The sequence below is a fragment of the Armigeres subalbatus genome, chromosome 2, assembly GCF_024139115.2.
Source record: "Armigeres subalbatus isolate Guangzhou_Male chromosome 2, GZ_Asu_2, whole genome shotgun sequence".
Taxonomy (NCBI): Eukaryota; Metazoa; Arthropoda; class Insecta; order Diptera; family Culicidae; genus Armigeres; species Armigeres subalbatus.
In genome coordinates this window covers 432,755,279-432,772,099 of record NC_085140.1, presented here as the reverse complement: position 1 = coordinate 432,772,099, position 16,821 = coordinate 432,755,279, and the positions used below count along the sequence as shown (strand labels likewise).

General features: G+C 42.6%; 1 protein-coding gene across 1 annotated transcript in view; it reads left to right on the top strand.

Moving 5' to 3' along the window:
* The window catches only part of LOC134217972 (tropomyosin-1-like), a 30,176-nt gene extending 24,764 nt beyond the window's left edge, over nt 1-5,412 (top strand). Inside the window, exons 3-6 of the mRNA XM_062696839.1 lie at nt 37-243; nt 320-492; nt 593-1,063; nt 1,125-5,412. Coding sequence (XP_062552823.1) covers nt 37-243; nt 320-492; nt 593-1,061 — 849 coding nt within the window. The 3' untranslated portion in view covers nt 1,062-1,063; nt 1,125-5,412. The remainder of the gene's footprint in view (nt 1-36; nt 244-319; nt 493-592; nt 1,064-1,124) is intronic.
* Nucleotides 5,413-16,821: the final 11,409 nt, after the last annotated feature.

The following is a 16,821-nucleotide window of genomic DNA, read 5'->3' as shown; positions in this document are numbered from 1 at the left end:
CTTTTCCTAAGAACACCAAACTATTGAATTTGATAGAATGAAGTGACTTTGCTGAAAACCACGTTGGACGAAACAAACCGGATGAAAGCCGCTTTGGAGAACGATGCCCAAAACTTCCAACGTGAGATGACCGAACTGCGGGACCAGCTGAAGATAGCACTGGATGCTCTCAATCAGAAGGAAGCCATCCGCAATGGCTTCATGGAGAATGCTGCCCGACAAAATGTTCAGCTTGAAGCAGTGGTAATGTTTCAACACATTTTAGGTTATGTACAGTCACGTGGTATTTAAAAATAAAATTTTAATTTAATTCCCGCAGACTAATGATAACGAACGTTTGAATGTGAAGATCGAAACGTCACAGGTGAAGATAATGGAACTTACACGAGACAACAGCAAACTTCTGGAACAGCTAAAGGCTCTCCAGGGAGCTCAAAATCCAACGACGGAGAGCACAGACCGCATTTGGAAGGCCATGGATGTTTTGAATGGGTGAGTAACACGGTGAGGCAATATTCTTTTTGCTGACATTTGAAATCCGAGATGCGTCATCGTTATTGTTCGCATAATTTGACATTTTTCATTCTTACAGTCATTTGCAAAAATTGGAAGCTGACCATTTGGTTCTTAGTGAAACCGCAGAATCGTCAAACAAGATAGCTGAAGAAGCGGCCTCGGCGTTAGTAAACAGCAGAAACAACCTGATGCGAGTGCAAAATGAGAACATGCTCCTAAAACGCAGAATTGTGGAGCTGGAAGCAAAAATTATAACGATTTCATCTGACGCAGCATTAAACAAATCGGAGAAACTCGAAGAAGATTCTTTCGACAAGTTTGAAGAACACCTGAAAACTGTCACCGAAGAACTTGAGCTGGAACGTGAAATAAACGTTAAACTTCGTGACGATATGGATGCCCTGATGGCTCTGCAGAATTGTCTCACCAATGACGGTAATATCGTTGGGGACAGTGACGGTAATATCGAGGGCGTCGGTGAGCAGCAACCCGATACACAACTCCCAGACGAATCAAATTCCACGGAACTCATGGAGACAGCTTGAAGGTATTTGTGTGATATCTTTGAAAAACAGTTTACTGGAAATATGCAATATTTTATTTACCAGGTCATTTTTTACAAACTTTGTTCGAAGCGGGGATGCCGACCACTTTTCTAAATACGATTTATTTAATTTCTTCGTGGATTGATTAGAATTTGTTTGATTTGCTAAGTGTGTGAAATATATCAGTAACTGTTAAATACTCAACGGAACTTCGCTTTGTTAAAGTTGAATAGAAATTAGTTGGTTTTCAGAACGATTTCATTTAATTACGTCGGCTAGGCGTTCGTTTAGTTAGTGTATTGAATTGTACATGGTTGAAACCAAATTTCTGAAAACAATGGGAAATCTGGCAATTTAAATGTAGTTAACTATATATTAACACCATAACCTATAAAATTCAAATTTAGAGTTAAAAATAAAAATATTCGTATATTAATTTGATTCTCGCTTGGCGTTATAATTGGTTCAGTTTCAGCTAGTTTTGCTTGATCGCTTCTATCATAACTATTGTTTTTATTTTTAGTTGGTTGTGTTTGTGTCTTTTATTTTCATCGATTAATATGCCATAATGCATATTTTTGGGATGTTTTGGATGTTGTCAAACAGCTATCATTTTATTGTCCACATTTAAAGCTACATTTGGTTGGAGTTTTAGTGAATTTGGGGTGTTTCTGTTATTTACTTTTCTGTTTTTGTTATGAGCAGATCTATCATTTACTCTCTAAGAAAGCATACATTTCGCGTTAAAATAACGGCACATTTAGCTAAACAACTCAAATAATAAAAAATAACCAACAAATTTCAGTCAGAAGTCTTTCCAGGATATTTCGGAATTTAATCAAAGGGCTCAAATAACCACAGAAATTTTCTAGCTACGCCACAACATTTGTTTTATAATGAGAAAGCCTTGGGTTGGTCCCGTGGCGTAGTTGGCTACATATTCATCTTATGAGCAGAGGGGCATGGGTTCGCTTCACATCCTCCTCAACTTTTGTCAAGTCACTGTAAGGTGACGTGAAGGACGACGCTTTGGGGAATGCTTGTGCATCACAATCATCGGACAGCGCCTGACAATGACGATACATGAATAAAATGGGAACCAGACACCACAGCAATGAAAATCGGACTAGATAAAGGCTGTGTTCAAAGCGACGAACGAACTAATTATTCATTATCAATTACTATGATAATAAATAATTCCAAATTAAAAAAAAAAAGAGAAAGCCATCAAATTTCCCGGTACCAAAATATGCAAAGCAAGAATTGCTTCATATTTTGGTAGAATTATTCTAAGGCCTTCCATTTTCTAATTCAGGGAGAAATCCGCCAATGTAATCACCCGTAACTCGTTGTAGAAGATATTATTTTGAATCAAATGTTTTTATATAAATTGGAACCAAAGTCGAAGCTTGGATTAACAGCACTTTTGGTGAAACCTTTATTTGGGACCCCTTAGAGTTTTTTTTTTAAATTTTGTGATCAGTGGTCATTAGCTTGCATTGTCTGGAGACAGTATTGACAACGACAACACAAACTCTTCCACCCGTCTCTGCTACGGTGTCGAAAATACACCCCAATGGCAATTGGAGCAGGGGTGCTTTCACTTCATTGACCAGCTCTAGCTGATCAGCACGGATATCCCATTGTGGCTACTTCCACTTCACTCGCTGCTAAAGGTTACTGACATAGACCAGGTATACCCCGTTAGGCATAAGTACGTTAGGCATAACATTACCCAAAGAACAGCACATGACATAAAGAAGGCAGAATTGTGCCAAAGATCCATTATGCCTAACGCCCTTATGCCTAACGTACTTATGCTTAACGTCGCCGACCCACATAGACCTGTTGCCAGCAACGCCAGAGGTCTTTGATCGATTTTTTTCATGCGCTGTAGGCAGAGGCGTAGCGTGGACTCCAAGCGCCCTTGGCGAAAGTTCATTGGGCGCCCCTTCTTTAGCAAAAAGAATGTGCAATAATTAATTTTAAAAGAGCATTTCGAATCTTACCTACCCAAAAGAAGTAAGATTAAAAGTTCAGATACTTGAAAAACATTTATACCTGAAAGTCTACGTGGATTAAAGTAAATTCCCCTAAATGGAAGTTCATAAAAATTGCTCAAAGTTCTTTACAGAAATTTACAAAGTATAACACGGAAAGGCGGGGCATAAGAAACATATACATCAAATAAAATTTTCAGATGTTCACAATCACCATTTTTACGTGATGCACTGAAATACCATTTCCTCTACGGGTCCTTTTAGCCCCTGAAACTTATGCTCGAATATGATTGAAGCAGATTGCTAAATATTAAAAAAAAAATGCTGGAAATCTAACTCTGAAGTGGGTCGGTTGAAAGTCGGAATCGCTATCGGACGTATTCGAATCAAGAAAATCTAATGTGGATCTGTCGACCGATTTGTACCATACTGCTGGATCAATTTGGACAATAAAATCTAACTCTAAATCTAATCTAAATCTAAATCTAATGTTAAGAATCGTCATCGAACTTAGTGGAATCGTGAAATCCTCTATTTTATAGTAGATTGGCTGAAGGGAGGAAACGTAAGCTTACCTATTTGGATCAAGTAAAATACAACTCTGGAGTGGGTCTATCGATGATTTGGGAACACATCTGGACCTAGAAGGGTCAATGAAAATTAGCTCTGAAGTGGTATAATCGATGTTCAGAATCGCTATCCGATTTATTTGGTTTAATAAATTAGTCTGTCGATGGTTAGAATCACTACATGCTGTAGTGGGTTGGTTGATGGCCGAAATAGCCATCAGAACTATTGTGGTCAAAAAAAAATGTTACTCTGGTATGGGTCTGTCGGTGGTTTGCAGACACTCCTGCACATAATTGAGTTAAAATATTTCAACTTTAAAATGGGTCCCAATTCCCATAGGAAGCAAGAAGGACAAAGAAGAAAATAAAACTGGGCTGATAGTAAATATTTTGTTGCCAAAATCCCACTATGTAGTTGCTACTGTCGTCAGATAGCTACAAAAGAGATTATAAACTACAGAGAAAGATTGCGAAGGATTGTCGTTGTTGTCGCTGTCCTGAATATCTTTTACTGGATGGGTTGCACGGGAGCAAAATATCATTGCAAAATCCACACCATTCAACAATTCTGTACTCAGCATATTTTGGACAGCAGAACTGTGTTCTTTAATCACAGTTCTACTGATTTCTGGGTATCGGAAATGGCACTTCAAACATAGCAGTCAATAACACCTTTTGGATGGATGGATGGATGTATTCCCTAAAAGAATCCACTGGGAAAAGCTGAATCATTTCAAACCGATGATTTGAGAGTTAATTGTCTTCACTACTATTCCAGAAGTCACTTGTAACGCGATAGTGCCTATAATGGATCTAACCGATCTCACAATGTGGGTATCAAACCTAATGATTTTCATGACTAAGATACTTTTAGAATTTCTCTTATTCGATTTGGGCCAGCTAAATGACATGTTGGTATAGAAATAAATAATACCTTTGCTTGCTTCAGTTTACTCAAATCTTTATTTAGCGTTATTCTTGATTTCGGCGCCCCCTAGAGGCTGGCGCCCTTGGCGGAGGTCGATCCGGCCAACCACACGCTACGGCGCTGGCTGTAGGCCATACATTCGATTCTGATTATTGCCGATAAGGTCGGGTTCCGGATGGCAATGCTCGGGGTTCGACAATTAAGAAGTGGCCAAATTAAAGTGGAGCAATCACCAGGAGAATCATTAAATGGAAGTACCGCCAAGGTACGCCGAACGTGCCGGATGAAGCGAAACTTGATTCCACTCCCTAAGCAAAAGTTTCTTAAGTCCTCCTAATCCGAAATTGATGACGAAACTCGCCTCGCATTGCACGAAGTTCGATGAGGCGTTTAGTAGCGAACTCCAGTTCCGACAGAGCTGGAATCTTGAACTGGAGTATATCCGATTGGGGGAGAGAGAGAGAAGTCCCAGAGCCCCTAACTGTAGACGAACGATCTACTTCGATTTCTTTTTTGATTTCCTACAATTTGCGACATTTCATTCATTTATTTAGTTAACATCTAAACAGATAACACTGAATCAACAATTTGACGCCACAATGCACGGTTCGAGGCCACATCTCTCCATCCTCGGATACGCCCCACGCTCGCCATGTCGTTCTGCACCTGGTCTGCCCATCTCGCTCGCTGCGCTCCACGCCGTCTCGTACCTGCCGGATCGGAAGCGAACACCATCTTTGCAGGGTTGCTGTCCGGCATTCTTGCAACATGTCCTGCCCATCGTATCCTTCCGGCTTTAGCTACCTTCTGGATACTGGGTTCGCCGTAGAGTTGGGCGAGCTCATGGTTCATTCTTCGCCGCCACACACCGTCTTCTTGCACACCGCCAAAGATGGTCCTAAGCACCCGTCTCTCGAATACTCCGAGTGCTTGCAAGTCCTCCTCGAGCATTGTCCATGTTTCATGTCCGTAGAGGACAACCGGTCTCACAAGCGTCTTGTACATGACACATTTGGTGCGGTGGCGAATCTTTTTCGACCGCAGTTTCTTCTGGAGCCCGTAGTAGGCCCGACTTCCACAGATGATGCGCCTTCGTATTTCACAACTAACGTTGTTGTCAGCCGTTAGCAAGGATCCGAGGTAGACGAATTCCTCGACCACCTCGAAGGTATCCCCGTCTATCGTAACACTGCTTCCCAGGCGGGCCCTGTCGCGCTCGGTTCCGCCCACAAGCATGTACTTTGTCTTTGACGCATTCACCACTAGTCCAACTTTTGTTGCTTCACGTTTCAGGCGGGTGTACAGTTCTGCCACCTTTGCAAATGTTCGGCCGACAATGTCCATGTCATCCGCGAAACAAATAAATTGACTGGATCTGTTGAAAATCGTACCCCGGCTGTTACACCCGGCTCTCCGCATAACACCTTCTAGCGCAATGTTGAACAACAGGCACGAAAGTCCATCACCTTGTCTTAGTCCCCGGCGCGATTCGAACGAACTGGAGTGTTCGCCCGAAATCTTCACACAGTTTTGCACACCATCCACCGTTGCTTTGATCAGTCTGGTAAGCTTCCCAGGGAAGCTGTTCTCGTCCATAATTTTCCATAGCTCTACGCGGTCTATACTGTCGTATGCCGCCTTGAAATCAACAAACAGATGGTGCGTTGGGACCTGGTATTCACGACATTTTTTAAAGGATTTGCCGTACAGTAAAGATCTGGTCCGTTGTCGAGCAGCCGTCAACGAAGCCGGCTTGATAACTTCCCACGAACTCGTTCACTAATGGTGACAGACGACGGAAGATGATCTGGGATATCACTTTGTAGGCGGCATTAAGGATGGTGATCGCTCGAAAGTTCTCACACTCCAGTTTGTCGCCTTTCGCTGCCGCTGCCAAGATGCTCCCATCCTTATCCCGGCACATTTCGGCTCGCGGCACGAAGCCTTTGCGGGATGCGTTGAGCTTCTGGTAGAACTTGCGTGTTTCTTGAGAACGGCACAGCTGTTCCATCTCCTCGCACTCCGCTTCTTCCAGGCGGCGTTTCTTCTCCTGAAAAAGGCGGGTCTGCTGTCTCCGCTTCCGTCTATAACGTTCCACGTTCTGCCGGGTACCTTGCTGCAGCGCGACCGCCCGCGCTGCGTCCTTCTCCTCCAGAATCTGTCTGCACTCTTCGTCGAACCAATCGTTCCGTCGACTTCGACCCATATACCCGACGTTGTTCTCCGCTGCGTCGTTAATGGCTGCTTTAACTGTACTCCAGCAGTCCTCAAGAGGGGCCCCATCGAGCTCACCCTCTTCCGGCAACGCTGCCTCGAGATGCTGCGCGTATGCAGTGGCGACATCAGGTTGCTTCAGTCGCTCTAGGTCGTACCGCGGCGGTCGTCGGTACCGAACATTGTTGATGACGGATAGTTTTGGGCGCAGTTTAACCATCACCAGATAGTGGTCAGAGTCGATGTTAGCGCCACGATATGTCCTGACGTCGATAATGTCGGAGAAGTGCCGTCCATCAATCAGAACGTGGTCGATTTGTGATTCTGTCTGCAGTGGTGATCTCCAGGTGTACCGATACGGGAGGCTGTGTTGGAAGTAGGTGCTGCGAATGGCCATATTCTTGGAGGCGGCGAAATCAATTAGTCGTAGGCCGTTTTCGTTCGTCAGCCGGTGAGCGCTGAACTTTCCAATAGTCGGTCTAAACTCCTCCTCTTGGCCAACCTGAGCGTTCAAATCTCCTATGATGATTTTGACGTCGTGGCTTGGGCAGCTGTCGTACTCACGTTCCAGCTGCGCGTAGAATGCGTCCTTATCATCATCAGTGCTTCCGGAGTGTGGGCTATGAATTTGCGACATAGGGGAACGGTTTGGCACTTCATCCCATAGCTCCTATTTCCATCCCATCAAAAACAAAGTAATGAAAAGGAATTTTTCCGTTTTCTGAGCACAGAACCTGCTATTTCCAGCATTTCCATTAACTGTCGACAAGCTTGTTTTTGTCGTCATAGCCGATGAGTACATCGTACCACGGATACCGCTAACAGAAAGCGTTCTCCTTTGTCAGTTGCCCAATGATTTAGAGCGCGTGCCGCGTGATGCATGACAGTGCGGGCTAGCTATGTTACATAAGTAACGGGGTTTCAGCTGGTAAATGCGAAATAGCTCTAATAAATCCGCTTGGAACGGAATCTGTTGATACCTACTTCTGGTGATCTGGATGTATTCAAGAGTAGCCGAAAAAATGTCTAAGCATCAGCAGTAACCGCGTACCGGAAGCGAAATGTTAATAACGGTAGAGTGCTGGGGTCTCATTGCGTATCTTCTTTCGACAGCTCTTTCGTACGACAATTTGCATGGTTTGCTCGTTTCGAGTAGAGATGTGCAATGCCACCCCTGTTCTCGCTGTTTTATTGAGATCCAAAGTAGGTCAATTCTAGCGTAGGTACCTTTAGTTTTAGTATCCCCTGTTTTTAATTTTGTAGGTCGGTTTGTATATTTGAACCCTCTTATAGATCTTTCTGATGGGCACTCAAAATTTAAATAACTTCTCCTAACATTGACCAAATGCTATCGTTTTTTCACAATGTTACTTTAGGAATTATTCCGGAAGCTCCCCTATGAATTTCTCCTGAAGTTCCTCCGAAAATCCCTGCAGGAATTCCATCGGATTTTTTTCCAGAAAAGTCTACGAATATTCCTTCAGGAATTTCTCCTAAAGTTCCTACAATTATTTAATCGGAACTTCCTGGAGGAATTCCTCCGGAAGTTCGTCGAGGAGCTCCTTTCGAAGATTCTCCAAGAATTCTTCCGAAGTTCCTCCAGGAAACCATCAGGAAATTCCACCGAAAATCCTGCGTGAGTTCTTCCACAAATTTCTTAGTGAACTCTTGAAGAAACTCCCTCGAATATTTCTCCTGAATTTTTCCAAGAATTCTTCCGGGAATTCCATCAGAAATTTTCACGGTTACTCACTCAGAAATTCTACCAATAATTCTTTAAGACAGCGGTTCTCAACCTGGGGTACATGTACCTCTGACGAAAATGCGTAATGGCGGATGTATTACAATTCCAGTAAAAACTTATTAATATGCATTAATCAATATGCGCATTGTGCATATTATACCGTTTTGATTCATATTCCGAACACTGAATCACATTTTGAACTTCCGAAGTCTTTGATGGTACATGAATTAAAATATTTTAATAGATCAATAGTTTCCATCAGCTAGCAAAAGAAAACTTTCATATAAGCGCTTGATATTCATATTTTATCAATTCTGAATGATTTTATTCTGCAGAAATTTGTCTCAAGTGTCGAACACTCATAGTAAAAATTGCCTCAAATTCTGAACACTTTGATTAAAATTCCGAACACCACCTCAAAAGCACTAAAATGCAAAATTTCAACGTTATTCCGATGTTGGATAATAATAATGTCCTTGATTTGTATGCCTGTCGAGAAAATTCGTTTATTTATGCAAAAAAAAAAACGAAAAACTTTAAATAAATCTCTGTTTGTAATGAGTGTTCGAGATATGTGTCTATTTGAGATTTGAGTACAAAGTTTTGAAATAAAAAATCATACAATTATCAAAACTTTGTATTGTATATAATTTGCATGTTGAGCAATATATCAAAGCTCATTGAATCCTGCACACTACAACTAGCACAGTGAGTGGAGAACTGTGGGACGAAATTTCAAAAGGCCAATTTCCAATCTAAGGGTTCGGAAGCCTCCATATGAGAGTCATGAAGGCTTTGGCCCGAAAAGCTCAGTAGCTTCGCTGCAAGAGACTTGTGAAGGATAAGATTCTTTTCGAGAGGAACAGAAACCTTCTCGCATGATTCTTGGAATCCTTTTTGCAAGTTTCTTGGAAGCCTTTTTTCAAGAGACTCGCAAGCCTCCTTTCAAGAGGGTCGACAGCATCCTGTATTGATGCTCTACAGCCTCCTGCATAGAGGCTCGACAGCCTCCTCCTGTCAAGAGGCTCGGAAGCCTCCTTTCAAGATGCTCGGAAGCCTCCTTTCAAGAGGCTCGGAAGCGTGCTTCCAAGAGGCTCGGAAGCCTCCTTTCAAGAGGCTCGGAAGCGTGCTTCCAAGAGGCTCGGAGGCCTCCTTTCAAGAGGCTTGGAAGCCTTCTTTCAAAAGGCTCGAAAGCTTTCTTACGAGAGAATCGAAATTCTTCTTCAAAGAGGCTTGGAAGCCTGCTTTCAAGAGACTCAGAAACGTCCTTTCAAAATGCTCATGCCTAGTTTTTAAGGGCTCGGAAGCTTCCTTTCGGGAGACTCGGAAGCCTGCCTTCAAGAGGCTCAGAAGCCTGCCTTCATGAGGCGCGGAAAATAGGAGCTACCTCTTGAGAAAAAGTTTGAGAACCGTTGCTTTAAGGTCACTCCTGGCGGAATCCAAGATTTAAGGTCACTCCTGACGGAATCCAATTTTTAAAGTACTCGCGTTTTCAAGGGCACACCATTCGATACGGAAGCAATGCACAACTGTCATTTTTATTTTTTCACGCATGCTGCGACGCAGCAAAGCTGACAAAATAAAAATGACAGTTGTGCGTTGCTTCCGTATCGAATGGTGTGCCCTTGAAAACGCGAGTACTTTGAAAATTGGATTCCGTCAGGAGTGACCTTAAAGTGCTCGCGTTTTCGGGGGCACACCACTCGATACGGAAGCAACGCACAACTGTCATTTTTATTATTTCACGCATGCTGCGACGCAGCAAAGCTAATTTAACAAAAATGACAGTTGTGCGCCGCCTCTGAATCGAGTGGTGTGCCCCCGAAAACGCGAGCAATTTTAATCTTGGATTCCGTCAGGAGTGACCTTAAGAAATTCCCTTGGAACTTCTCCAAGCACTTTTCATAAATTAAGTAGAGAACTTTCCAGTTATTAAGAAAGATTAGAATTCCTTCCAAAATGAACCTGGAATTAGCGCCCTCTCACCAATATCCCAAGAATTCTTCCAGGAATTGCTCCGAGAATTCTTCAAAAAATCTCACGCCCATTCCTACATTTTCGGATCTTCCCCAAAAAATTCTTCAGTTTTTTTTCCCAAAGTTTCCTTCAGGAATTGCTACTGGATATTCTTTGTTCAGAAAGATTTCCGGATGAAACTTGTGAGGCCATTGCTGAAAGGTTGCGGCGGAAATTCTGCTTCGAATCCATGAATATTTTTCAAATAGTTCTCGAAACGATTCACATTCCTAAAAAAAATGTTTGGAAAAATTATTGGTAAAATTTCTGGTGAATTTTCCGAATTATTAACAGTATAATATTCTCTCGCAACGGTATACGAACGATGTATTATGTCTTGCAACAAAATTCATCGCCAGAATCCATCACGAGGCATTCAAAATTTTCAAAATTATCAAAGAACCTTTTTTTCTGGAGGTGTATTTTTCTAAGGGCGATTATCTGACGCTTATTTTTCGTTGCAACTAAAAATAAGCGAGGAGGAGTTTTTTTCATGAGCGTTACAATATCTTCCATCCGAATCTCGTTTGAAGGTTTGTTGGACTTTGAAGTGGTCTTCATAGTATTTCTCTTCGGCAATGTATGCTTTTCCGAAGTTGAAATTGTCGATTCCCCAAAAAATTGGTTGTCGAGCAGGCCGTCTGCGCAAATCTGTGCCCGTATCATAGAAGATCTATCATAGTACGATATTTGCAGAAGCGGGAATCTAGCGGCGAGTATAGTTTGGTGATTCAAGCAACGAGAAGAACCGTACAGCAACGATGTTGAGCTCGATCTTTTGTTTGATATTGAACTGGGGATTAGACCTGTGCGCCGGTCATATCATCGTCGGCGGCGGCGTGGTGGTCACTTTTGTCCCGGCGGCGGCGGCGTCACGCAGACATTTTTAAAGGAATTTCTAACAGTACTTCCAAAATGCATCAGCGGCTGCTCCCGCATCTTTCGCGATTGTACCCAGCCAGCGGGGTCTACCAACGTACTCTTCCAGGTTCTCTGCAGGTTTTTTTTTGCTGGTCTCTCTTCCTGTATACGCACTACTTGTGCAACCCACTATTGTGATCTGCCCTATTTTATCAGCCAGCCTATGTCTGCATTTCTAGTCACACTATACTGGTTTTATAACATTCTTGTAGAGTAAATTATGGCCTTCAAAAGCATTATAAAACTTAAAATGTTACTTGGGTATACTTGGTTTAACTCGTGATTCATTCATTCGTTTGCGCCATTTACCATTCTCCACCACGCTTCCAAGTATTGAGCGCAGTATTTTCAACTCAAACACTTCAAGAATTCGATAATCTGCATATTTTAACGTCCATGATTCATGGCCGTACAGGACGAATGGACGAATCAACGATGTTTACAGAGCTAGATATGTCAGTGCCAGTAGGTAGCTTCCTAAAGTTACAAAAGAATTTAAATTAATTTTAATTAACAAATTAATTTTCGAAGAAATTTCTGAGCAAAATTCCAAAGCTAAATTTTAGGGCAAAAATATTTCCGACGTAATCCGTAAATGAATTTCTGAAGGAGTTTTTAGAATTTTTAGGAATTCTGAAACAATTTCCTAAGGAACTCCTAAAACATTCTCTGTACATATTTCAAAGGATTTTCAGAAGGTATATCCGAATTTCTGAACGAAGTCTTGACGGAATATCCAAAGGAATTTTTGGCGATATCCAAGACTTTCAGAAGTTCTTTCAGGAGTTGCTTTGAAAAAATCCTTCAGGAACTTGTTCGGATATTGTCTTAAGGAAATTTCGTCCTAGAACTTAGCAAGGACTCCCAAAAGAGTTCTTGGAATAATTTCTGAAGGGGTTTTCGGAAAAATACCTTAACGATTTTCCCAACATTTTCCTAAACAAATTTCTGAAGGAATGCGTGAAAGAAATTCCTAACTAATTCCTGAGAGAAATTTTAAAATATAGATAAGAGAATTTCTGAAATTCGTTTCCGGGAGAGTTTTTGTAAAACTCTCTTGAGGCAATTTCCGAGAGAATTCCTGGACGAATCTCTCGGGAGAATTATTTAAAAAAATACCGAAGACATTCCTGGAGAAATCTCCGGGATTCCCTCCTAGATTTCTTCAGAATTTCTTGCTGGAAATCCATTGAAAATTAATTAGAGGATGAAATAGTTTTCGGTGGAGTTAATTGAATTTTCGATCAAATAAAACAAACAAATTAAACAACATTAACTGAAAAAATCCGAAGGTATTACTGAAAGAATTTTGTAAAGAACTCATGAAGGCATTTTCGGGAATTCCTGCAGGAAGTTCTGGAAGAATTCCCGGAGAATATTTTAAGAGAATTGCTGGAAATAGTTCTGAAGAAATTCCTTAGGAAATTATGGAAGAAATCCCTTATGCAATCTCTGGAAGAATTTATTTAAAGAATGCATAGAATAATAGCCGAAGAAATTCACAAGGAGGCATTGCTTGAAAAAATAGGAGTTGGTAAACTGTTTTGAAGAAACTTCTAATGGAATTTCTTGAGAAATTTCTTAAGAAATATCCGGAGGAATCGCTAAAGAAGCTTCCTAAGGAATTCCTTTAGGAGTCTTTTAAGGAATTTCTAACAAAATTTTCGTAGAAATTACTGAAACATTTTTTTTCTATGCATTCCATAAGGAATTTCTGAAGGAATTTTCGGAGAAATTTTGTAAGACATTTCCGGAAGAATACATAAAGTAATTTTCTAAGATTTTTTTATGGAAACTTTTCAGAGGAATATCTGGAGGAATTTGGTAAGCATTATGCCAAGTGGTTTTGGCGCTTTATGTACCACAACAAACATAATTTGCGAGTCACCTACAAAAGCAAAATCAAAGTGCAGAATTTTTTGCACAGAGTGTAGGACAGCACTGACTGCCTACAGGTTCAGGTGCCCGACTGAATGAGGCTTTGGCTTAGACGAATTCCAAAGACCAGTTAAACATGTTTTGTATTATTCTACTTAGTAGATTGAATCTACTAGATAGGGTTCAGGCAGGTATTTTCGTCTTTTCGTCATAGTCTCGGAAACCAATAAAAGAGAAATATTTTTGACAAACTCATCCGTATCAAATCGTAAGCTCAGGAGATACGTTCTGCTATAGTGGAGTTCTAGCTAAAGGACGTTCCTTTCGATGGTTTTAGCCCCTATGACGATGGACGGAAATACCTGCCGTGTCCCTATAGCCTAATTCGAATTCACAACTAGCCATTAACCTATTCATCAACTAATGCATGTCACCACCCTGTCACACCATCACTTGAGGTAGATTTGAAATAGAATTCTGACGAGTTCCACCACAACATTTATGAACTATCATAACACGAGTTTAGTACTATTCCAATCAATTCCACTCCAATTCCATTTTGTCCTCAACTATAAGGCCGTCTTCAGTGTCTCGTATTTTACTCGAATCGACTCAAGTTAATTGATTTTTGCCTTTCTCGTACAACAAAGTTGTACCGAAAGGCTATCATTTCACTCCAAAATCGAACTTTTTATAGAGGTCTCGGAGACCCATGATGTTATATACCAATCGACTCAGCTCGTCGAGCTGAGCAAATGTCTGTCTGTCCATGTGTATGTGTGTAAGTGTGCACACGACAACCGCAAAATATTAGCCACTTTTTCATATAGTAACTCTTAACCGATTTTCTCGCAACATTGCATTCGGCAGGGGACAAAGCCTTGTTGATCACTATTGAATTTGACGACGATAGACTATTGCATTTAAAAGCTATTAAGAAAATGGCATCGATCTACATAAGCGCCATATAAGGTTGGTGTCTTGGCTAAATGCGAGAAAGGCAGTATCATCACTCGGTGAATTAAATTGAGTTTTTTTATTGCGATTAGTTATCGGCGAGGCAAAATTATGATCGGCGGTGCGCCGACCCGAAACTGTCGGCGGCGGCGGCCGTGAGTAAAACCATCGGCGGTGGCGCACAGGATTACATATTTTGATCTCATTTTGCTGTTGATTTCTAAATTATATTATCTGACATCAAACTGTGTACTTATTTTGTTATCGGAACCAATAACAAAATTAGTTTTCGATTTGATATCATAGTAAGATTTTTCTGCTGTAGATTTTGATCTTTTAACCGTTAAAACGACCAAAAGGATATCAACCTGAGTTATCAAAATTAGGGCTGCGAAATGGTGAGTTGACATCCGGGAAGGGGTGCCTAACATAGCTCTGGTCCTCACAAGTTCCAATACTCACGCTTCCACGGGTCTTCCGATGACAATTGACCGCCAGCTAAGGGTTGCGTACTTAGCTGGTAGTGCAGCCTGGGCACTGTTGTCCTTCTGACATCAGCTAGAGTGAGAGGGTGCGTCCTGTGGGGTCTGCCTAGGATGTGGTGGGGTTCGACGGTGGGCTCTGTTGTACTCCTATAAAAAGCTGCATGTGTCCCCAAGCAGGCCCTATCAAAGCGACCATGTGCCGCTCAAAGCGCACTAGCCTAGTCCTGGTGTTAGGTGGGACTTTAAACAAATTTGACCCGACTGACCGAGCGTCTGTTCACCAAGGAGGTGCGGCTCCAACAGCGTCTGTTCTGGCATCCAGCGGCTGAGTATGAAATGCTATTCCCCGGAAGCTATACCTAAGATGGCAGCCCCATCCCGGTGGATAGGGAACCTTGGGCCAACAACCTACTGTTCCCGAAACATCAATTTGTTCGAGAATCCGATAATGAAAGAATACGGACTGATTTTACGGCGACGACTCTTAGCGCGAAACAACGGACACGAATAGGAACATGACCGTTCAAATTATCGGGGGTCCACGGTACTCTGGTTTACGAGGTGAACACGCTCCCCGGCATCGCGGAGTTGGCTTCCTACTAAGCGCTCAGGCACACTGGGCTTATGAAGTGGGAACCTATAAGTGAAAGGATAATCGTTGCCAGATTTAGAACACGGGTCCGAAACCTTACTATAATTTAATGTTATGCGCCAACCGATGCAGCCGATCTGCAAGACAAAGAGAACTTCTACAGTCAACTCAATGCCGTCGTAGATAGAATTCCGAAGGGTGATATCAAGATCTGTTTGGGCGACTTCAATGCGAAGATCGGATCCGACAACTCGAACCATGAGCGCATTATGGGACGCCATGGTCTCGGAGAAATGAGCGAAAACGGAGAGCTGTTTGCAGAATTTTGTGGTAATAACGACATGGTGATCGGGGGATCGCTCTTCCCTTATCGACCAGTTCACAAGGTCACGTGGGTTTCATTTCATTTCATTTATTTAGTTAACATCTAAACAGATAACACTGAATCAACAATTTGACACCACAATACACGGTTCGAGGCCGCATCTCTCCATCCTCGGATACGCCCCACGCTCGCCAAGTCGTTCTGCACCTGGTCTGCCCATCTCGCTCGCTGCGCTCCACGCCGTCTCGTACCTGCCGGATCGGAAGCGAACACCATCTTTGCAGGGTTGCTGTCCGGCATTCTTGCAACATGTCCTGCCCATCGTATCCTTCCGGCTTTAGCTACCTTCTGGATACTGGGTTCGCCGTAGAGTTGGGCGAGCTCATGGTTCATTCTTCGCCGCCACACACCGTCTTCTTGCACACCGCCAAAGATGGTCCTAAGCACCCGTCTCTCGAATACTCCGAGTGCTTGCAAGTCCTCCTCGAGCATTGTCCATGTTTCATGTCCGTAGAGGACAACCGGTCTTATAAGCGTCTTGTACATGACACATTTGGTGCGGTGGCGAATCTTTTTCGACCGCAGTTTCTTCTGGAGCCCGTAGTAGGCCCGACTTCCACAGATGATGCGTCTTCGTATTTCACCACTAACGTTGTTGTCAGCCGTTAGCAAGGATCCGAGGTAGACGAATTCCTCGACCACCTCGAAGGTATCCCCGTCTATCGTAACACTGCTTCCCAGGCGGGCCCTGTCGCGCTCGGTTCCGCCCACAAGCATGTACTTTGTCTTTGACGCATTCACCACTAGTCCAACTTTTGTTGCTTCACGTTTCAGGCGGGTGTACAGTTCTGCCACCTTTGCAAATGTTCGGCCGACAATGTCCATGTCATCCGCGAAGCAAATAAATTGACTGGATCTGTTGAAAATCGTACCCCGGCTGTTACACCCGGCTCTCCGCATGACACCTTCTAGCGCAATGTTGAACAACAGGCACGAAAGTCCATCACCTTGTCTTAGTCCCCGGCGCGATTCGAACGAACTGGAGTGTTCGCCCGAAATCTTCACACAGTTTTGCACACCATCCACCGTTGCTTTGATCAGTCACGTGGGTCTGCATCAGCCGAAAATGGA